General features: G+C 40.5%; 1 protein-coding gene across 1 annotated transcript in view; it reads right to left on the bottom strand.

The window, feature by feature from the left end:
* The window catches only part of LOC149744374 (dystrophin-like), a 96,638-nt gene extending 73,051 nt beyond the window's left edge, over positions 1 to 23,587 (bottom strand). Inside the window, exon 1 of the mRNA XM_089904940.1 lies at positions 23,458 to 23,587. Within this exon, the coding sequence (XP_089761066.1) occupies positions 23,458 to 23,587 (130 nt within the window). The remainder of the gene's footprint in view (positions 1 to 23,457) is intronic.
* Positions 23,588 to 24,035: the final 448 nt, after the last annotated feature.

The following is a 24,035-nucleotide window of genomic DNA, read 5'->3' as shown; positions in this document are numbered from 1 at the left end:
AAATAGCCATTAGCTCACTATGAAGGTTTGGGCAAGACCTTTAACCCCCTATAAGTTTTCTTAGCTCCTCCAGCTAGCTCTGTGTCTGGAACTAGAAAATGGTTCATTACAGGTTTATTTCCATTTCTTTGTATATCTCCCCTCTTCCCACCACCATTCATTTCCCCACTTCTCCTTGCTATTCCTCTTTGATACTCGCTCTCGTTTCCAGAAGACTCTGGCCCCTAGCTCAAGGGCCCCCTCTGTGTACCTAGTCCTGCTTGCAATTATCCTGTGTAATCTCAGAATCTTCCGTAGAAATAGAAATCTGCTTTCTATTTCTGACTTCCTCATTCATTCTCAGGTACCGTGGATTCAATGACAAGTAAAAAAGATCAGAGTCTGTCTGCAAGCAGCTCACGGTCAAGTAAGGGAACCGATATAATTTCAAATTATCTCAGAAATACATAGAAGATTTGATACTCATTCTGGAAGAGAAGTGTGAATGATGCTATTTATACTACCAATGGAGGATTTAACCTATAGTCTGGGAGGTTAGGGGAGTCTTCCCTGAGCACAACATTTGAGCTGAGACTTGAAAAGTAAGTAGGCATCAGGTGGGAAAAGTTAAGGGGAGAGTGTCTTAAGCAGAGGGACCAGTATGTGCAATGGCTTATAGCAGGAAAAAGCAGCCACTTAAAAAACAAAACAATTTTTTTAAAAAAGCAGGACAATATGGAGATAGGAGAGCAAGCAGTACATGGTATCTGGCATAAGTGTGATGAAATGGGAAGGGTGATACTACACAAGGTCCTGTAAGCTATTAAACATTTTTATTTGAGAACAGCCGGAAGCCATTAAAGTGCTTTCAGGAGCGTTCTACCAAATTTATACTTTGAAAGGATCACATGGCTACACCATATAAGGGAGAAGGAATGAATGAGGGGAGGTTAGTTTAGGTTGGGATGACCATGTATTTATCACAAAAACCTGGAGAGTGTTAAGAGTGAAAGGGGCGCTATTACTTACACTGAGGTAATGGACATAAACCATGTCTGCCCAGGGCGAACCAGGACTGTGGTCATTCTAATATAAGGCCATTGTAACAGTCCATAAAAGAGATAATGAAAGACTGGGGAGGGGTAGTACAGGATAAATCCAGAGAAGAAAGCTGATCCAAGAAGTATTTAGGAGGGAAAATCAACTAGACTTAGGGATGGGTGTCCAGGAGGAGTGAAGTGGGAAGGTGTCAGGAATGACTCCCAAGGTTTTGCCACTGGACGAAGGGTGCTACAAAACCCATAGTGGGTGGTGAGTATTACAGGGGAAGATCATGAATTTGATTACAGAAGATCATGAGGTTATTTCTGAGACATCTAAGTGGAACTGCTAAGCAGGCAGTTAGATACACTGTCTGGCATATAGAGGAAATGTCTTCATCTCCCACAGTTTTCTCCTCTCTCAGTCCCTTCCATTTTTCTTACTATTGTCTTTGGGTTCCCTGAAAACAGGGCTGGGACAAGGACTTGGGTGCAGGTAGTTTATTTGGAAGCTGATTCCTGGCAAGTAGAAATGAAGGACCAGGAAAGTGAGACAAAGAAGGAGGAAGTGACAATATCGTGTGTATTACTGAGGTCACTACTATGGACCACGGGGGCTGAATTCTTCCAGAACCTTTCCATGTCCCTGAGAAGCATTGAGAAAGCCTCCCTGAATTGTCTTCTTGAAGGAATAGGGGTTAAAAATGTATCCACGGGCTCCCGTCTCCCATTGGTTGAGAACTGCTCACCCATCACAACTTCTAGGCTGGATTAGCTCACAGGATGTGTGGGATCCCAGCATGTCAGAGAAATCCCTTGGGCCGAAAGTGGGGAAATGGGAGTCATTCCCTTGACTATCAGCTGAAAGTCATGCTGCCAGCTAAAGGTAAGTCTGAGCTCACACGGGACTGTCCACTGCAGCTGCAGCCGCAGCCACAGCCACAGCTGGGTCAAAGACACGTGACTCCAGATACCAGAGGTACTACATTTATGATGACAATATTTTGGAAGCACTGTTTTTTTCTCTTACAGTGATATTTTCCTTACTGTAGATGATTATTTAGAACATACACACAGAGTTGACAGTCAACAATTATAAAGCAACAATATAATGTAACTACTACCCTAATCAAGAACCCGGATATTGCCAATGCCTAGGAACCCACCCTTGTGTCCCCATAGCACAACCTCTTCCATCCTCCTAGAGATAACCATTCTCCTGGCTTTTCCCTCTTTATTTTTCATCTGCTGTCCTGTCCAGCTTAGATTCCACGGTTCATCACCTCAGCCAATCCTGGAGCCACTACTGACTACACTTTCTAGTTACTATTAAAATTCCCTTGCTCCAATATACTTTCATAGCACCTGTCTGGCAAAACAACCATGGATGAATCTTAGTACCACCTTAATCTTTTCCCTACCCATTTTCAAGAGAAACTTCTTGAAAGTCTAGTTTCACTCCCCCTGGTTTTCTATTTCTGATTTTGGCCACTCCTCAGTCTCCTTCGATGGCTTACTTTACTCTGGATGTCAAATGTAGAAATTTCTTAGGATTCTATCCCATGTCCTCTTCTCATTCTACACATGCTTCCTAGGTGTTCTTCATGCTTCAGACTTCAGCTATGTTTTACTGTACATGCTGACAACTCTGGTATCCATATTTTTGGCCTAAACCTCTCTCTTGACTCATATGGCTAGTTTACTTAGTGGTCTTCCAAGCATCTCAAACCGCTATGTCCAAAATTGAACTCATCATCCCCCCTGAACCCTAAAATAGTCCACAGTTTAGTAATTTCCACCACCATCCACCCAGTTTTTCAAGCTAGAAGTTTGGGTATTCTATATGAGTTCTCCGTATCTCTTGCTTCTATGTCCAATCAGTTACCAGGTCTTGTTGTTTCTACACGCCAGTATCTCCTTAGTCTCCTTTTTGTCTTCATTCCCTTTCTCACTTCCCTAGTTCAAGTCATCATTATCTCTTACCTGGACTACTGGGACAGCCTCCAGTGTTACTTTTATCTAATCCATTCTCTATACTTTTGCAGAACAAGTTCTCTAAAACCCAAGTACATCATGTAAATATCTTCTTTAAAATGCTCCAGGGGCTTTCAATGGTCCTTCAAATAAAATATGACTGATTTCTCTAATATTCCTTAAAGAGCAATTTAAGACCATGGCATTTTCAGCACCATTCAGAACCTCCTCCCTGACATATCCCTCCTCACCTGCCCCTCACCCAACGCAATGCTTCACTTATGCCATTTCTCCTGCCTGGAACTCTCTCCCTCACCACCCCCCTCACCTGTTGGACTAGGTACACCTATGTATCCTTCAAGTCTCATTTCACAGTTCCTTTTTTCCAGAGAGCTTTCCATGACAGCTACCAACTGTCCCATTCCCGACTGGACTATTATTCTTCCATAACATTCTATGTCCTAGTATTTGTAACATATAGCTATTTAATTCTTTTACTTTCTGAGAGCCCAGGAATTGTGTTTATCTTGGTCGATATCGTATCCTTAGCATCTAGCATATAACAGAGCACATGGCAAGGCTTAATAAGTTATTTGTTGAATTAGTGTATTGATAAATTAATGATACCAATGCATACCAAATGCTCTCTTTTAAGTTAAAAAAATTAGGACAATTTTTAGAGCAGTTTTAGGTTTACAACAGAATTGAAAGGGAGGTGCAGAGATATCCCACATACTCCCTGCGTCCACACATGCATGGCCTTCCCCATTATCAACATCACTCACAGGAATGGTGCATTTTTTATTAAGGATGAACCTACATTGATACATCATAATCATCCAAAGTCCACAGTATACCTTAGGGTTCACTCTTGGTGTTACATATTCTGTGGGTTTAGAGAAATGTATAATGCCATGTATCCATCATTATAGTATCATACAGAGCATTTTCACTGCCCTAAAAGTCCTCTGTGCTCTGCCTATTCATCTCTCTGCATCATCCCCAACACCACTGGCAACATTGATCTTTTCATTGTCTCTACAGTTTTGTCTGTTGTAGAGTAGCATATGGTTGGAATCATACAGTATGTAGACTTTTCAGATTCACTTCTTTCACTCAGTAATAAGCATTTAAGTTTCCTCCATGTCTCTCTATGGTTTGATAGCTCATTTCTTTTTGGTGCTGAATAATGTTCTCTTGTTTGGTTATAATATAGTTTATCCATTAACTTTCTGAAGGACACCTTGGTTGCCTCCAAGTTTTGGCAATTATGAATAAAGCTGCTATAAACATCCATGTGCAGGCTTTTGCGTGGACATAAGTTTTCAACTCCTTTGGAAAAACACCAAGGAGCGCAACTGCTGGATTGTATGGTAAAAGTATGTTTTCTTGTGTAAAAAAACCACCAAACTGTCTTCCAAAATAGCTATACCACTTTGCAGTCCCATTAGTAATGAATGACAGCTCCTACTGCTCCACACCCTTACCAGCATTTGGTGGTGTTAGTGTTTTGGATTTTGGCCATTCAAATAGGCATGTAGTGGTATCTCATTGTTTTAATTTGCATTTGCCTAATGATATATGATGTGGCGCATCTTTTCATATGCTTATATGCCATCTGTATATCTTCTTTGGTGAGGTGTCTGTTAAGGTCTTTGGCCCATTTTTTTTTAATCTTAAAAAGTATTTATTGATATCTCTTTGTAAGTGAATCAGGTGGGTGTAAAGCAGCATAAACACAGCAGTGAAAATCAGATACCCCATTATAAAAATAAATTACAAAAAATAGAAAAACAAAGACAGTGAAAGAGAGAGAAATTTTTACAAAATTCGTTCAGGGGCTGTGATGCAACCTGGATTGACCACATCTACACCCACAGCTGGATGAGACGTAAGGCTGGACAATCTTGGGGCTGAGAGGATTGCTGAGGTTGGGTAAGCAAATGCAGACACTTTAAAGTAATACTGCGTGGTACCCATTCCAAGGGTCCCAATTCTCCAGGTTCAAGGAAATCTTCCTACAGCTAAAACATGCATGGGAAACCCAGACGATGGTACACCATGTGATCGGGAAGGGTTTCTAAAACGTACCTCATTTTTCATCTCCTGGTGCGCGGGTTCGCCATTCCAGCCACTTGACTAACAATCTCCCCACTTGGAGAATCAGCACCTTTAACCTCCTGTTTCAAACAGTTTGCAATTTGTCCGGAGGATGAACGGGAAGAGGGGGAACCAATGAGAGGCTAGCTCTAGGTGTTTGGACAGGCACATGTCACACTAATTTCCAATCAGGAAGAAGAATTAACCAAAGGCTCAGCCCGCCCCCTGGAACCAGAATAGGGCCTGAAGCAATCCTGCAGATTTGCGGCCAGCTCACAAATAAGCAAGTTGAAAAATGGAGCTCAGGGGCACTGCAATTCACAAACCTGCAGGGTTATAAATGATAACTATCGTCCAAAAATATATTGAGGTAAGGCAACGAAGAGGATTTGAAAGCAAGGCAGAATTGCAGGAAACAGTTTTCAAGAGGTAGATTGGACTCGCCTTTAAAGCACAGGAAAAGCGGCAGAACCCCCGAATATATTCAGGAAAAAACGCATACGCCCTTCCTGGCCAACCAAGCAAGCGGGCAATGCAAATCAGCACCACAAAGAAGCTTTGGCCCATTTTTAATCAGGCTGTTGGTTTTCTTATTGTTGAGTTTTAAGAGTTCTTTGTCTATTTTTTATAATATTCCTTTATCAGATGTGTCTTTTGCAAATATTTTTTCCCAGTCTGTGTCTTGTCTTCTAATTCTCTCTCTCTTTTGTTTTTTTAATAAATTTATTTATTTTTGGCTGCGTTGGGTCTTTGTTGCTGCGTGCAGGCTTTCTCTAGTTGCGGCGAGCAGGTGTTACTCTTCGTTGCAGTGCGCAGGCTTCTCATTGCGGTGGCTTCTCTTGTTGTCAAGCATGGGCTCTAGGCGCACGGGCTTCAGTAGTTGTGGCACGCAGGCTCAGTAGTTGTGGCTTGTGCGCTCTAGAGCGCAGGCTCAGTAGTTGTGGCACACGGGCTTAGCTGCTCCGTGGCACATGGGATCCTCCCGGACCAGGGCTCAGCACCCATGTCCCCTGCACTGGCAGGCAGATTTTCAACCACTGTGCCACCAGGAAAGCCTTGTCTTCTAATTCTCTTGAAAAATGTTCTTTTTTAGTTCATAAGATTAGAACTAACAGTTGGAGAAAGAATTTCACCAATAACTAAGAGAATATTGGGAAATGGCTTCTCATCTCCCTGATAGTGACATCTCCTGCTGGCTATAACTACATACTTTATCTCTTTCCACCTAGTTCATTATTTAAGTGCTAGTCAGTCGAAGTGGCATTATGATAGCCCTTTTCTGCTGATCTATTATGCTTCTTTGGAAGACCATCCCACCTTTGTAGAAGTGTGCTAATGGTTTCAATGTTCAAAGCAAGCTCAGAAATGATGCATAACACTGTCATCCCTAGAACAGTGAGCAGTAGATGCCAGGTGATATAGAAATTATTACCTCTACTTAAGTATACCTACCTAAGAGTACCTCAGTAATTAAATATACATGTTTATAATAATAAAAAAATCTAAAATCTAGTTACCCCTCCCCCCCTTTTTATGGTGCTTTTGCTGCTAAAATGGGAAAATGTTCCCAAAGTGCAGACAAAATGATTTAGGCTTAACTCTATTTATATAAGTGGAACTTTTATAAATGTCTAAATGTTTCTCAAATGATAGTGGAACATTCTTAACAGTTGTACCAAGTGTTTCACACCATCTCTTTATTAACCATGAGGGCTTTACAAATTTCCATTCTTTGCTGGGCAAATGGTATTCTTATTTCTGAGTAAGCATTAAAAACACTATTGATAAGAAATAGATTTCTCCATGGAGGAAGCCTTAAAAAGATTAGAGAAATACATTCAACAATCCCATATTCTCTTTATTAACTACTACGAACCTATCTGCAAGTATTTATCTACAAGAGAGGTCAGTAAGCTACAGTTCTCAGGCCAAATCCAACCCGCCACCCATTTTTGAAAATAAAGTTTTATTGGAACAAAATCACGTTCATTCATCTATGTACTGATTATGGATGCTTTTGCATTTCAGTAGCAGTAGTCGACCTTTTGACCTGCAAAGCCAAAAATATTTACTATTTGGCTCTTCACAGGAAAAAAAGAAAAAATTGCCAACCCCAGATCTAAAACCTTCTTGAAGTGGTTTATGTCATTAACCTATACCTCTCACTGAAATAGTCAACTCTATAAATAACTTACTTTATAAAAAATAAGGATTTTTTATTTGTCCCAAATTACATCTTCCAAGCTTCAAAAGGCATCCCCTAATTGCAGTGCGCTATGATTTCGCGAATAAATTCCTATTCTCCCCAGTGTAGTTAGAGGAACAACGGACTAGAAACAGGAATATTAAAGCTTCTGTCTTGAGTCTTCGCTTATTTGGTTTCCCCAACTACAGCAAAAAGATAAATCTTCATTCTTGATATTTTTAAGATCAAAGTAGATATTATAAACTTGTAAAGAATCTTCTTATTTATGATCATACAGATTTGAATGTTTTGTTTTTCCCATTTCCAGCTTCGCTCACTGTAGTCGTGACTTGTTTTAGTTGATTTTCATGTGGCAGTCTGACCCACCTTATCATTCCTTTAGCTCCTCTGCCACTGCCAATTTATTCCTCGAGCGTGCATCTCTTAGTATGGCTTATTACCGTCCTCATCTTTTCTGCCCGCTTAGGTCTGCCCACTCATTCATTTCAATCCACTTGCACCCACTGCCTCTCTCACATTGCCTTTTACTATAATGCCTCAGATTTATCCAGTTGTGAAAAATATACTCCGGTCTAGGGGCATGTTTAAGTGGGACACTGGCTAGTAGAGGGGTCAGCAATGTCCATTTTGATGAGTTCTTAACAAGGCTGTTAACTTCACCCCCTTTTATTTTCAGAGAAATTTCGACATCATCTAGTCCAGTGGCTTTTAATGCTTCTTAAGCATATAACTCCTTTCGAGTGAAATCTTAAGAAGACCTACCATGTGACGCATAACAAGGAGGAGGGCAGTGGACTGGTTGAAATTGGAGATGGGAGGCAAAGAGAGGTATGGGGACATATCGGAGGGGCATCTGTGACTTTGAGGGCAGAAAGGGGGGGGGGTCTCTAGAAGATGATGATGAACCCTAGGTTTCTGGTTTGTGTGCTTGGTTGGATGAAGTCCAAGGCAATGTTCAATTATTTCATGCCAAAGTAAACAGTGGGGTCCACTTGTTCACCGCAGCAACCGAACAAAGGAAAGACTATGCAATATTTTTGGAAAGTCAGCTCTGAACACACACACACAGAGTTTATCAAGAAGGTTGTGGTATTCTTTAAGAGGAGATTAAATGAAGCACTGTTTAAAGAGATTTCTTTAATTGATTTCCAACTGTAGCAGGGCGTTAGACCTACAGTGCCCTGTGGTCTTCTCTCAGACCTACTTTTTATAATTCTGCCACTGTACTGGTTGTTTGACCTTGGGCTGACAGATACAGAACTGGGAGAATAAATAAAGCTAAACAGTAACACTGTGGGAGAATCAGGTTTATCATCTCAATGCTTTTCTTTTTTTCATTCCCATGGGAGAAAGAGAGAAAAGAGGAAAGAAAAGAGAAGAAATTATTATATATTTCTTTTTACTGAAATCACTTCAATATCTACAAGGTTAGTATGAAGCATCAAGGGTGCTGCTATTAAGACCTAAGTCCACCCACATAGCTTTAATATAAGATTTGGATGTCACGTAGGAGAAGAAAAAAGGGGGAAGCAGTACTATTGCTATTGAATTGCACTCGGAAAATATATTACAAAAGTATGAACACTATAGTAGAGTTGATTCTACAGTCTATGGAGTCCATCGCATCAGCTGTACGTTTGACATAAAGATTTAAAGACAGGTATGAAGTTTAGGGAGATACAGGGCCATGCTGTGCCTACTTAGCAGCTGATTGTCTTTGGGATAACAACTTTCTGTAAGCTTTACTTTCCTCCTATGGTAAAAAAGGAATTAATGTGGAACCTATCTTATAAGGCTGTTGTAAGATTAAACGGAACAGTCCACAAGGAATATTTACCAAAATGCCTGGTACAGAGCAAGGCATTAATGCATGTTGGCTCTAAGATAAATATTAGGTGTGTTTGGGTCAATGCAAAAGCCAGGGGGAATAATCGAAATGAAAGCAGGCATTATTTTTGAACAAAGCTCTGATATACCTAGGTATTACTGGAATAGAACCAGACTGTGAGATCTTAGAGACCCTCTAACAGAGTCAAACACGAAGTGACAATGTTGTTTTCCCTGATTTACATCAGACCTTTGTTGTAAAGCATATTTTCCTCAATATGCTCAATATGAAGCATTTATTCACCCAGATAATAGATACAAATCCATGCATTCAACTCTTCCTTGGAGTCAGAGATCAAGATGGAAATCCCCAGAATCACAGAGATTTGTGTCTGTAAACTTGCTTATTATATTCACATTCAAAGAGGTTAGAAAGGATAGCGTCAGCTTTTTAACCAGGATCTTTTCATTACTTCTCCCTGTTGGGATTGCAGCACATGCTGTGAATGACCTCCAGAGATCCTCAAGCTGCATGCAGAGAGCAAATTGAATCTGAAAGCTTTATTAGACAAGTTTGTCTTTCAGCTGCCGGGAGTGGATGTCAGCCGTACAGGAAAACATAAAATCTCTTGTGAAACTGGGTCCTTTCTTGAAAATCTCAAATCAAAGTGCACGATTCAGTCCTGAGTTATGTCCTTATTTGTTAAACATGGAGCGCAGGTTCAAAGGAAAGGGGCACATTTTACCTTAAACAAATAAGAATCATTAAGAAAAATAATAGGGCTCCTATTTCGGGTTTGCTGGACTCAGTAAGTAAAAATGCTTATCACCAAATCATAGGGTTAAAAAATATATTAATATAGCATGGGAAACTATACTCAGTATTTTGTAATAACCTATAAGGGAAAAGAATCTGAGAATATATATATTCAGATATATATATATATATATATATATATCAGGTGCTGTACACCTGAAAATAACATGATATTGTAAATCAACTATACTTCAATAAAAAATACTAATAATCAAGGAAACAGCATTCTTATTCATTTCAACATGAGAAGGAAAACTACCTCATCCACTTAGAATCCACAGTAAACACAGGAAGTTTATTTATATCTTTTATCCATAAATTTCTTCAAGAAGAAAGAATAGTCCTGGGAAACTGAAGTGACATGGGAGATTATTTTATTTTATTTATTTTAAAAATAAATTTATTTATTTTCAGTTGCATTGGGTCTTTGTTGCTGCGCAGGCTTTCTCTAGTTGCGGCGAGCGGGGGCTACTGATTATTTTATTTTAATGGTGCCTCCCACTTTTCTAGTGTCATGCTATTTAGCTTCTGCTTTTGAATGTGGGACAACATTTTTTTTGAAGTTGTGATAATTATCTCAGAAGCAAGAACTGAAGGTATTATAATTCTGACTTTTTCCTATGGTAGGTTATAATTCAATTTAGGCACTGGTATAGTTAGTGCTGTTAGCAATCTTGCATAAATATTAGAACAGCTACGTTGAATGTCTGTTTAATGAACTCATCATAGGCTGGCAAGTACTTTGGAAAATGAGATGAAAACATATTTTCTTTAAAATGTTGAAGATGAGAGAAGAAATAAATATAAATTTTAAGAGGAACACAGCATGTTAGACTATAGAGGTTCTCAAATTATATGTCAAGACACAGTCAAGAATGAGAGTTAAGGAATGAGATGGGGGTGAGATTTAGGCTGCAAGATTTGCATCAAAGCCACAGCACATCCCTGTTTGATCAATACAGCAGTCTTAAAAAAAACTGGATTTACCACTGAGAATGTGTGGACAGGTGTACCCGTCAGCTATGTCTAAGCAGAAAAATAAAAGTTGAGATATATAAGAATATTGACGAGCACTGAGATCAAACTCAGGAGATGTGGGCTTGAGTCCAGCTTCTTCTACTAAACAGCTGGACAACCATATAACCACTTAATCTCTCTCATATTATAATTACATGGGAGGCCGACTTTATTTGATCCAACTCTAAAATAAATGTACTGTTTATCTGGTCAAAATATATGAGGTTTAACATCTACCACAAGCTAGTCATTGAATAAAAACTGCATACCCAAAAGGGCATACTTTGATAAATCAGATATAAAATAGGATCCTTTTGGAACTTACAGTCTATTAGCAAATGAAAGTTAAATAATTACACAAATCATTAATCAAAATAATGGTAAGGATATGAAAAAGAAAAGGTATACTTTGAGATTGTATAATAGGCGCTCAAGGAAGGACCCTGTGCAGCTGAGATCTAAAGGACGAATGAGAGGAGAGATCATCCAGGTGAGAGCAGTAGATGTGGAAACCCTGAGCCCAGGAAGAAACAGACACGCTAAAGGAACTGAAGAAAGCCAGAAGGGCTGGACTTTGAAGAAAAAGGTGGACAGTGGAACAAGAAGGGCAGGTAAGGGTACCATTGTGTAAGACCTTGCGGGCTATGTTAATGATTTGGAGATTTATTCTAAAAGCAACGGGGCACCATTACAGGATTATGATAGAATGAGGTTTACAGCTTGCATGATTATTCTTTATGGAGTATGTGTATATGGGGAATGGACTAGAGGGAGGTGAATGAAATCAGTTAGGAGGCAAACATCCAGGTAAAATATGATGGTGGCAGAAGGGATGGAGATGGATATAATCAAATAACTTGAAAGATAATTAAGTAATAAAATCACTGGGATTCGGTGGTTGATCATATGAGGAAAGTGAGGTAGAAGGAGGTCTCCATCCAGGATCACTTATTGGTACCGGTTTGCGTGGATGGTGCTGCTATTTCCTGAGATAGGAGAAGAGGGAAGAGGAAATTCACTAGCTCAGTTTTGCATGTGGTGCATCTGAAGAGTCTGGGGGACATCCCAGTGCATACATTGAGTGAGTTCTTGGATGTACGGGTTCCCCTGAATTCACGCTGATTAGCGTATTCCATCCCCCTATCACTCTATGCAAGTTTGCTAAATCTAAGGGTGATCCTCAGGCTTCTTCTTGCTAGACTTACAGGCAGCATTTGACACAGTTTATCAGTTCCTTCCTCCTAATTAATTTCCTTCACTTGGCTTCTAGGTTTCTCTGTCCTGGTTTTCCTCCTACTTCAGAACTTATTACTATAATCCCTACTTCTTACCACTGAAGTCCTCCAGGGATCAATCTTTGTATATCTTCTCTTTTCTATCTATAGTTACTGTTTGGCTTTAATTAGCACAATCTCATGGCTCAGCTCTATGCTAACAATTGCATATTTACATCTCCAGATTGGATCTCTCTCCTAACCTCCAGGTCATACGTCCCTCTACTTACACTACACCTCCATTTGGTTAACTAGTAGGCATATGTAACTTAGTTTGTACAAATCAGAGATTTTTATGTTGCCTCCCACCATCCTGTACTTCCTACCACTTTCCCCAATTCCGTAAATGACAACATCAGCCTTACAATTTGCTCAGGTGAAAGACCTCATCACATTTTCTCATTCCCCATATCAAATCTGCCAACACATCCTGTTGGCTCTAGCTTTAAGACACACCCTGAATCTGTCCACCTCTCATCACTTCCACTGCCCCTACTCTAGATGAAACTATCCTCATTTCTCACCTAAATTACTGCATTAATCCCCTACCTGGTCTTCTCTTGCTTCCACCTTCCTCTTCTCCCTACAGTTTATTCTTAACACATCCAGAAAGTTTTTGCCAAAACATATGTCAGACCATCTCACTGCTGGGCTCAAAAGCCTCTCTTATGTCTTCATCTTACACAAAGTCAAAGTCATCCGCATGGCCTCTAAAGCTCTCCCTGATGTAATCTCATCTCTTAACTGTTCTCCCCTTCACTCACTGTGCTCCAGCCCCACTGGAAACTCTTCCAATTCTAGTCATCCTCCCATGTCGTGGCCTTTGTTAGAATGCCGTTCCTGGAATGCTGCAGCCTAGAAGGTTCTTCCCCTAGATATCCACTTAGCTCACATTCTGAGCACATTCTGGTCTTCACAGAAATTTCACCTTTTTAATGAAGTCTCTGTAAGTTCCACCCTTATACTTCACACTCATACTCCCTACACCCTTCCCTGTTTTATTTCCCTTTGCAGTATTACCTCATAACGTGCAAATATATTGTATGTATGTATTTATTTTCTTTATTGTCTATTCCCACAAAAACATTAGCTCTACGAGGACAGGAATATTTATCTGGTTTTTTTCCACTGCTATAATTTTTGAATTAGTATATAGATCTAGAACTCAAAAGAGAGGTATAGATCTAAAGTAACAATGTGGGAGACTTCAGTATATGGTTGGTACTTGAAACCACGCAAGTAGATGAGATTACCCAAGAGATTAAAGAATGTGAAAAAAAAAAAAGCATGCCTACCTTACTTTAAACATTTGAAATCCAAAGAGAGAAGGTTGAGCCAGCCGGGGAGCTGAGAAAGAGCGGCCAGGGAGGTGAGAGGAAAAAGAGGGTGGTGTTATGTATGTGAAAGGAGAGAAGAAATGTTCCAAACTAGGAAGGGCCAACTGCATTAAATGCTGCTAAGAGATTAAGAAAGATGAGGATTGAAATGGTATTTTAACAAAGAGGTCATTTCTGGCCTTAGGACACTTTCAGTGGACTGATGGAGGGACACAGCTGAAACCGAGTCCCCCTGAAACCGAGTTCCTCTACCGCGTTTACGATTAACTTTTCTATCCAAACCTGTATTCCCTTTCTTGTCCCACCCCTGTTCCCCTCAGGACTGAGGAGCAGCGAAGAAAAGGGGGGACTGAAACCAAGCAGGACCCGGCGAGGCCTTCCCAGGTACAAAGGCCTCTCTGTGTCCTCCGCTGCCTGTTTGCGGAAAAAAGGCTTTAGTCTCCTAGGCCTTCCCACGTTGCAAAGAGTAGACGCAAGCAGTTGATGATAAAAACCCAATAGAGTCACAGGACTCCTAGTTCCTCCTGGAGGAACATACATAACAATTCGATGCATATCTTTGAGTTGTTCTGCAGAAACTAAGACCCCTGCTGGTGGAGGATGGTGACTGCACAGTGACTCCATGCTGCCCACAAGCACGTAGACCCTGGACTGGTTGGAACTAGAAAGTTGATGACTGAGATTCTCAAAACGTCACCTTGTTACCTCACCACCAACCAATCAGAAGAAGGTCCCTGAGTTGATGAGGCATATGACACTATTCCTCTAACAGTGCGTTTAAAAACCCTTGCCTAAAAGCCATCAGGGAGTTTGGGTCTTTTGAGCATTGCTTGGCACCCTGCGATAAACACTGTACTTTCCTTCACGACAACCCAGTGTCAGTAGGCTGGCTTTGGGGCATGTTGGCCGAGCGGACCCAAGTTCGGTTGGTAACACAGCCAGGCTGCAGCGGGGGGAAAAACAGAGGGAGGAATGTGGATGACTCTTTCTAAAGGAGTGGCCATGAATGAGAGGAGAGAGATTTGGCAGTACCTGGAGGAGTATATATGGTTGAAGTAGAATAGTTCTAGGATGAGGAAAACATGAGCATGTAAAAATGCTGATGATAAAATCACGTGAGTCAATTTAAAGATACTTTGTATCACAAAGAAAACCTTTTTTGGATGTTCCAATACAGAAGGACATGACTGGCTAAGCTAAAATGCGGCCAAAAAAAAAAAAAAATACCAGGTCCTGAAATAGTCGTCCAATTTAGTACGAGCCAGTAGAACATTACTGCAGGCAGAACGATAGTATCGTATAAAGGTAGGAAAAGGGTATGCAGACTATGTGAGGTGACTGAGTCATGAGTAGAATGGTAATTATGGAACTGGGTCCAATTTTGAAGCCCACAACAGAGAAAAGTATGGAAAACACACCTGGGAGGTTAGAAGCGGGGACACAGACATGTTTAAACACTGGAGAAACTGAGATGTTTTAAACATTTGAGACAGCTTTTTTATTCATAGGCCATGGGCACTCACCTGATCTGTGCCAGAAAAGGAAAGTTTGAAGGGAGATGTCTAAAGAATCTCTAAATGTACAAAGAAGAATGTCTAAATGTACTTTTCCTACTCAAAAAGTAATTTAGACAGTAACTGGAACTTGGGTTAGGCAGTTGAAAGATGGTTTTAAGTATATCAGCAGTGGTGGAACGCCACCTACTCTTGATTTTTAAAAGGAGTATGCAGTTAACCTTAAGATTGCTTCTGAGGGAGAGAAAGAGCTTTTCGTGAAGATAGTGGAGAAGAATGAATGACCTCTCAAAGGCCTTTCAGATCACAATCTTAGAATCTACAATTTAAGCGCAAACTGCTACAATTTCCTTTTGGAATCTTCTTTCTTTGAGGGTTAAGTTATATTCAATTTCAAAATGATTAAGTGAAATTTTGGAAAATATTAGGAATATATGGAGAAGCCTTACTTTTGTGGGCTGTGGGGTACCTATTCTCATGAATATGTTTAAACAGTTCTAATTTCTCCTTGATAAGAGCTTGAGAAGAAATTCAACATTATGGTATATTCTATAGTGATTTCCAGCAAAGGTCCTTTTTTAGAAGGAGTTAAATAAGAAGGCTAAGGTAATTTTACTGTAATAAACCCTTTATTTCTGTTAAAATGCAGGGTATGGGTAATTGAAAGATCTCCAATGATCAGAATATTTTATTCAACCACTGATGTTATTCTCCTCCTACACACACACACACACACACACACACGCTCTGAAACTTCCAGGAATGCTTCCAACAAGCATTAGAAATGATGGATTGGAACTTCTCTTCCTTTGCCAGTTCAGACCCCAAAGCTCAGCCCTAAACGGAGATGGTAACCAAGTAATAAAACTGCCAAAAGGTTAAGAGAGGAAGAAACAAAGGGAACTTCATCATCACAAAATGGATATTAACATCTAAATACTCTAGTTTTCACAGTCTATCACTTTCTTGGATATTAACAATGACACCACTGTTATATCCTCCCTGTGAACCAGGGAACATTGTTGAAGAACCTGGCCTGAGACCAAAGACTCCCATGGCCTACATCCAAAGACTTCCTTCTGATCAATGTGACCAATACTGGGGCCTCCCCAGCCAGGGTTTACTGCTGTCACTTTCCTTTGCATAGTGTACCATATCTCATTATATTTCAAGCACCCTCACCTCACTGATGTATACAAATATGAGTTAGTTAATTAATTAATTAGTTAGTTTATTGCTGCCAAGAGCTGGAGGCTCTCTGTAGTTCCTCAGGGCTTTGAACTCTCTTGGGGAGGGTCAAACCTTCATTTCTTATCCTGTTGTCATAATTGATTAGGGGACCTCACTTTCTGATATAAAATCTTACGCCTAGTGTCTTAGACTTTCAGGAAGTTTTTAAGGTTTAGAGGTTTTAATTATAAAACCAATGATGGTATAGCCTTGTTCTAGGTGTTTTCAGTAAAGTAGTCAGCTGTTAACGAGACGGAGAAAGACTTGGCTGAAACTGATGTGCCTTATCCTAAGGGTTCAGCGGAAGTAGAATTAACAGTTGGAAACCTAGCCAAAACAGGAAGGGGTGGGGGGGCACTCCTCCTTGTGTTTCTGAGAAGGATGGGGACCCAAAGGAGGAGTAAGAATGTGAGAACTAATTGACAGCTTCCTTCCTTCTTCTCTCATGTCCATTACAGATAAACGAAGGCCGTTTTCACAATAAATGAATTGTTTTCTCACAATTTAAATCAAACAAATAAATAGTATGCCAAGATTATATTTAAGCTCCAATTAACCTCATGTTTTTCTCAAGCTGCCTAGATATTTAAAGTATTACTGAAACAGTCTTGGGATGCTTTATTAAACTCTAGAGAGGCAAGTGAAGTTCGACTAATAAATGTATAAATAATTTTATATGTGTTTGGTACTTAAGTACAGCCTTCAAAAATTCAGATGGAGATAAATAAATCACTGCTTGAGATATAGTGTTCCGATTAACAGCATATGCTTTGGCATCACAGAGATGAAACTTTGAATACCCACTCTGCCACTTACTAGCTTTGTAACTTTGGACAAATTTTTACTCTTTTCTGTCCCTTGGTCTTCTCATCTACAAAATGGGAATCAGAACAAAACTCATTTAAAAGGTAAAACCATGGCAGTAATTCTAAGACCTTTTGTATTAATTTAGGTTCACCCAGAAGTAGGCTCTCAGACAAGGATTTAATTACAAGTAGTTTAATTGGTAGATGATACCAGAAAGCTGTGGTGGAAGAGTAAGGAGATGAATAGGAATGGGAAGGAAGTCCCTACAGGGTATGCCAATAAACAGGTTATCACTGTGGTCAACTGTGGTTCAACCTCCTGGAGACGTCTGGTGTGAACCATGCCCTGGAGTTGTCCTACTCAAGGAATAAAGAGGGCACAGTATTTATGCATCAACTTCTATCCATCAGCGGGTGAGTACTGTTCTAGGGATGCCTCCTTCCCAGCACTTCCAACGTGCTCTGCAAGTGAGTGAGCTGCACCTATGGCAAGAGAAAGTGCCCGGGCAGAGTCCCAGGTGCTTGCATTTAGAAGCCTCAGGGTTTACAAGAAGGACCAGTGCTGAGGGGATATGGGTAGGCCACTAAGGGCCAAATTTTTTCCCACCTGCCCCCTTCTGGTTTCTGTAAATAAAGTGGTATTGGAACCCAGCCGTGCCTGTTTATTTACATACTGTCTATGGTTTGGCTGCTTTTAGTATACACTGACAAAGTTGATCCCATGACCCACAAAGCTGAAAATATTTACTATCTGGCTCTTTACAAAAAGAGTGTGTTGATCCCTTATCTAGTTGGCAGCAGAGCTGAGATTAGAATTTAGGCTTCTTGACCTCCAGTGCAGCATTTTCCTAATTACACTTGAGACTTGCTCTCTTCAAAATTAATTACAGGAAGAGATGGTTTTACCAGTGTTTAATCAATTAGAAACCTCTATTAACTGGCACTTCTATGTGTCTATTTATACAATGGTCATTCATTTCACAGTTATTACCCTGGGAAATTTGAAGAACTCCAATATCCTGATTTGGAGTCTTCACAAGAAGCATGTTCTATATGCAATTTCTTTCGGAAATGCTAAATCGGGTATTGTGGTATGTGAATGTTCCCAGACCCAGCAGCTTGTGGATAAGAAAGGATTCACATTGACATTTACAACCAGATTTGTTGGCTCTTTGCCTCCATCTGCCAAGCAGGCCTTTCAGTTTGATTCAAAGTCCTGCCTACCTAAACCTTTATCAGAGTCTCCAGGGGAGCTTTGTATAAGCATGGCTATTCTCCCCACAGGTCTCTAAGCTGCTCTGCTAGGCAAATACTGCCTAGGCGTGCTGTACATCTACTTGAACTCCCAAGCTACTAAGTCCCGGGGCGGGTGGTCCTGAAATAACGTGGAGGTCCCTTTGGCATCCACAGCACTGGCTCTCACTCAGGTTCCGCACTAGGTTGCTCGCAGGAAGCAGGGATGAACTCCTTCCCCACTCACCATAGGCCTAGGGCAGTAGTTCTTAAAGTGCAGTCCCAGGACCAGCAGCATCAGCACCATATGGGGACCTTTTATAGATGCAAATTCTCAAGCGTCACCCCAGATCTACTGAATCAGGAACTTTGGAAATGAAGCCCCACAATCTGTGCTTTAATAAGAAATGGGTGATTTTGATGATGGTAAAGTCTGAGAGTCACTGACATAGGACACTGCATATAGACCAACACTTTGATCTCTGCTTTCCCCCTTTTTCTTCAATGTAGTGGTTTGGGTGTTAAGATGGCCACAATAAAGCCTCCCATCCCTGTGTGCCCATCCCTTTGTGGTGACATTGCAGCTCCTCCCTTCAAAAGGGGAGATCTATTTCTCTGCCCCTTGAATGTGGGCTGGACTGAAAACTTGTCTCGACCAATAGAATGTAGCAGAAGTGATGTATGAATTACAGAGTCTAGGCGTCAAGACATCTTGTAGCTTTCACCTTCATCCTCTTGAAACAACGCCCTGAGAATGCCATATAATGAAGCCCAGTCCAGCCTATTGGAGGATGACAGGCCTTGTGAAGTACCAAGGTTCTCCAGCCAACAGCCAGCTGTCAGATATTTGAGTGAATCCATCTAGCTCCTGTTGAGTTGCCAGATAACTGCATGTACATGAATGACCCCTAGTAAGACCTTCAGAATACCTATTACGTTGCTCACAGCCCAACTGCAGACCCACAAAATCATGAGCAAGTAATAACACTTGTTTTAAGACATTACATTTGGGGTGTTTTTATGCAGAGATAGGAAACTGATACACTTAGGTGTCTAAGCAACAACTGCAAAAAGTTTCTGTCCAGCACGCCTATTTGTCCTGCTAATTGAAATAATTTATACAACTCAGGCAGAACCACCTCATCACATGACATAATGTAAGTAAGCAGTCATAAAGGAGCTTGGTTTAGTATTTTTAAAAAGGCCCCTTGGGCCTCAGTTTCCACACATACAGAAGAAATATATTCAACTAGATACTTTCAATGATTATTCTAGGTTCAGAGTTCTATGGTTCTAAGAAATTCAAATAGAATAAACTGATTTTTTCTACTCCTTAAGTGAGAAAGACAGAGAAACATATTTCACTTTTACTCCCCATACATCTAAGACTGAGTTAAATAACATTAACTGTTGGCTAGCTGCCTTCATATCTAGAATTTCCATTAGGTTCTTGGACAGAGAGATAGTGCAAGGCACAGCAAAACAAAACAAAACACGGGCTTTGGAGCCTGACACACTTGGATTATAATCCTGGCGATTTTTCCTCCCAGCTGTGTAGCCTTCATCTAACTATTTTCCCTCCAAGCCTTGAGATCCTTACCTTAAAAATACTGTGTATAACCATATACACTTGGCAATTATTTTGAGGATAAAGACATATATGTAAAAGCAGCTCGCACAACAGTAGGACTGCAACGGAAAAAAACTTACTACAGTGAATGATAAGTTATACTGTATCGCAATATAGGGTATGAAATAATAATCATATATCAGAGCTGTATTACAAATTATATTTTCCCTTTTTATATTGTACTTATTTCAGGTTGTATTCCTGACTTCCAGAAAGTTAAACATTCTGAAATCAGTTCTGACGTTTAAACCACCATGTTAAAGAAAAAAAGAATGTTTGATTTTATAAGCAGCTTTTGGCAGGAAAGAGCGCTTTGCAGGAAAGAGTTCTCTGCAGGAGGTGCCTTGTGTCTTGTCACTAACTTTAAACCAGGCACCGTCATGCTCTACTCACCTCTGGCCCTAGCACACCTTCCAAATCTTTTGATCACACACTACCTTGCCTAACCTGTTCGTTCTCTCCATAGATCAAAGACGTAGAAATGAAGAATAAGTAATTAACAGATGACCAGATCTCTTCCCTAGCTTCCCTTTCAGCAATCTCGTGAACAAACTGTGTGAGCAAGATAACATCTAAAGAAAGATCACAAGAAGTCGACAAGCCTGCATGCAGTGGGGGATGGCAATCAATGATTCTGACCCCCATCCCAATTATTAACTGAGATTACTTCCCCTTTTCCCTTTAAAACTTTCATGGCCGAGCAGAATCTTCAGCGTTGCTTTTTGGGGACATGAGTCCATCTTCTCCCCAGATTACTGGCTTTCTGATTAAAAGCAACTTTCCTTTCCACCAACAACTGCCTTTTGGGTATTGATTTTCAAGTGGCGAGCAGCCAGACCTGAGTTTAGTAACATTTTGGTGCCCAGCTCTGGACCTGACTCACTTGTATTTAACATTTGTGCATTTAACATTTTTACTTTATGCCCAGCTCTTTGTCAGTTTGCTATAAGGAATGAAAGGCCTTGCTTTTGAGAAAGTTCCTCTTTCCCTCAGTTCTTCTCCAGCTCTGGCCCCAACTCCACCAGCTATCACCAGTGGCTTGGAGCTGAGGGCATTCTCAGACTCTCCCTACTGGTGGCAATGTGGAGGAAGTGGGGGAAGGGAAGGAGTAGTAAGGCAGATGAGACTCTTAGTCGGGGGAGAAGGAAGTAGGGGAGGAGAGATGAAAGATGTAGTTTCCCTCTGCTTTGGCCATGTGTCCCCTCTCCCTCTGCTCTGGCCTCACTGGTCTCCTTGCTATTCCCGCATCTTGCTCCACATCAAGGCCTTTGCTCTGATTGTTCTCTCTCTGCCTGGAACGGTCTCTCCTTGATATATACATCCAGGCTTACTTCCTGACTTCCACCAACTTTCTCATGTTCTTAAGCATTCTCTTAATAGAAAAGCTTCACTGACCCAACTACAGACAATCATGTCTTCATTCCCACTCACTTTTCCTCTTACCCTGCTTTCTTGTTCTCCATAACTGTGCTTCTCAAACTTCAGTGTGCAAACGAATCACCTAGGGATCTTATTAAAATGCAGATTCTGATGCACTGGGTCTGAGGTGAGGCCTGAGGTTCTGCATTTCTAACAAGTGTCCATTTGATATCAATCTGTGGACTATACAACTCTGAACAATATCGAGATAGTATGTGTTTTCTTCTTTATTAGTTCATCATCTTTCTCTTCCAATCAGAGTACAGTTGACCCTTGATCAACACTGAGGTTAGCGCCGCTGACTTGCTGCAGTCGAAAATCCATGGATAACTTACAGTCTGCTCTCTGTATCCATGTCCACATGCACAGATTCAACCAACTGTGGATCATGTAGTGCTGTAGGACTTACTATTGAAAAAATTCTGCACATAAGTGGACCCACACAGTTCAAACCCATGTTGTTCAAGGGTCAACTATATGTGTTTCATGAAGGGAGGGACCTTAACTTATTCTATGCTGCATCCTCAGCACCTAGTATGATGTTCAATACATAGAAGTTACTCAATAAATATTTATTAAATGGATGAATTAAATATGTTTCTGGAAACTGAAACTGGAACTTTGAATCTATTCTGCATTAGAAATATTATTGTCACATCTAGGTACTTTACAGGTTAAACAGATTTCTGTGCCCTGCCACTGGAACCTTCCAACCACGTGATAGTAGCTTAAATAGGGGCATAAACCCATAATTATGTTCAGAGTTCAACAAACTTACAAACAAATCATCAGAACCCAATCTCGTTACAGAGTTAGAGAGTCTGAGGCTGAATATACAGGAGAAAGCTAGAGAACAAATACCAATAAATGATTATATAGGGACAAACTGTGCATATGTGCTGAGGGAACCAAAAATTACAGGTTGAAAAAAGAAATGAACCTGATATAATTAGTTGAATATAAACCCTGATATAGCAATTGTGGTGTCCCAGATTGACAAAAAAAAAAAAAAAAAAAAAACAAAGGAAGCAAAAAACCGTAACAGAAAAAAACAACCAAGGATTTTTTTTTAGTTCTGCTTAATTAATTATAGAATTGGTACAGCAGAGAAGTTTTCTGGCTCCTTGCCCATGAGATTCAAAGCCAGCCTTAACATTGCCATGAGATTTTATGCATACCTTCTACTAACAAATGAATAGAAAGTGAAATAAAACAGACGGAAAATATGCAATAAAAACAAAAGTTAAGACTATAGCTAAATGTAGAAACATTCCTCTCCCAAGTCTAATTGTGGGAGTCACGGTCCATTTTTCTTTTTCTTAAACTAAAAATGGAAGAGCTCTTAAGACTGCTTTTAAATGGGACAAGGGGGAAGTGCTAGGAGGACTGTGTGTGTTTCTGTGGTTTCAGGAATTTGTGTAGGCATATTTGAAGAAGATTATCTAAAGGTTACAGGATTTGTTGAGATGGAATCCTCACATATTTAGTTTTGGAGGCTACTCTGGAGCTCTACCCTGATTCCTTCTTCAGGGACAACACACCCATCCCTGCTACTGGGAGTACTGGTTGTTGATGGTATTCCTTACTTGGAATTGCCTTTGGCCCCAGAAGAATCTTCTAAGATCTCCCTTTCCTCCCAGCGGGCAGCCCCTGGGCAATGACTGCCTAGTTCAGGAATACAAAGGCCAGGCCGTCTCCTGCAATTCAGGACAGCTCTGCAGAGCCAGCCCAGCTCTAAGGCTCCTGTGGAATTGGCTGAGGCCTCTGCTGCAGTCAAATCACCCTTCAGCCTCTTCTGCTGTCGCTGCCATGGACCTTTCTTCATTGTAGGTGCATCCCTGGAGAACACACCCCAATATACTTTTGTCATTCCATACTTTGAATCAGTCTATTTCTAAGGAACCTACTCTAAGACATTTTGCAGAGTAAATAATACAAGTTTATTCCTATTTTCAGAATTGCAACACATTTTCCCTTTTACCCAGGGATCATCTCACTGTTGTGCTTTTGAGCAAGTGTTTACAGCCACAGAGAATGTGATCCAGCATACTTACAAGCTCCAGTAGCGGTGAGTCCAGGGGTAGGGCCAGGCCACTTTGTCCTCAGCTCTTGAAGTAAATGGGTTACCACCTTCCACTCTGAGCTCAGATCTTCTAACTTCCTCTTTAATAGAAAAGCACACATTATTTATTTGATTAACATCTTGAAGTAACTTAATTCATGAAGTCATTAATTTATTTTGTGAATACATTACTGTATGTCTATAGTATTTTATTTCTAAAGGAAATTTTCTGGGTGGAATTCCTTTCAAAGGTATTTTAATTATTTTAGCCAACCACACTACAAATTTTTATCAATTGTTTGCTGCGTACAGGCTGTTGCTCCAGATGCAATTTCACTGAAAGGAAGTAGAGCGCAAACATTACTGAAAGCAACACAAATAAACAAAACAACAGTGTCATCTCAGCAACTGGCTTGACTCTTTTAAAATGTATCTAATGTGGCTGCACACAAGAATTTTCCAGAGAACATTAAAAATATCTTACTGCCCTCACTCACCCCAGATCAATCCTATTAGTAAGTCTTGGAGAGAGGGGCTGTGGTACACATGGGGATAAGCCTCTCAGAGTCT

The sequence above is a fragment of the Delphinapterus leucas genome, chromosome X, assembly GCF_059928025.1.
Source record: "Delphinapterus leucas isolate spDelLeu-1000000601 "Yukka" chromosome X, BTC_Dleu_Yukka2, whole genome shotgun sequence".
NCBI lineage: Eukaryota > Metazoa > Chordata > Mammalia > Artiodactyla > Monodontidae > Delphinapterus > Delphinapterus leucas.
The sequence above is the reverse complement of the archived record's forward strand: the minus strand, read 5'-3'. Positions and strand labels throughout refer to the sequence as shown.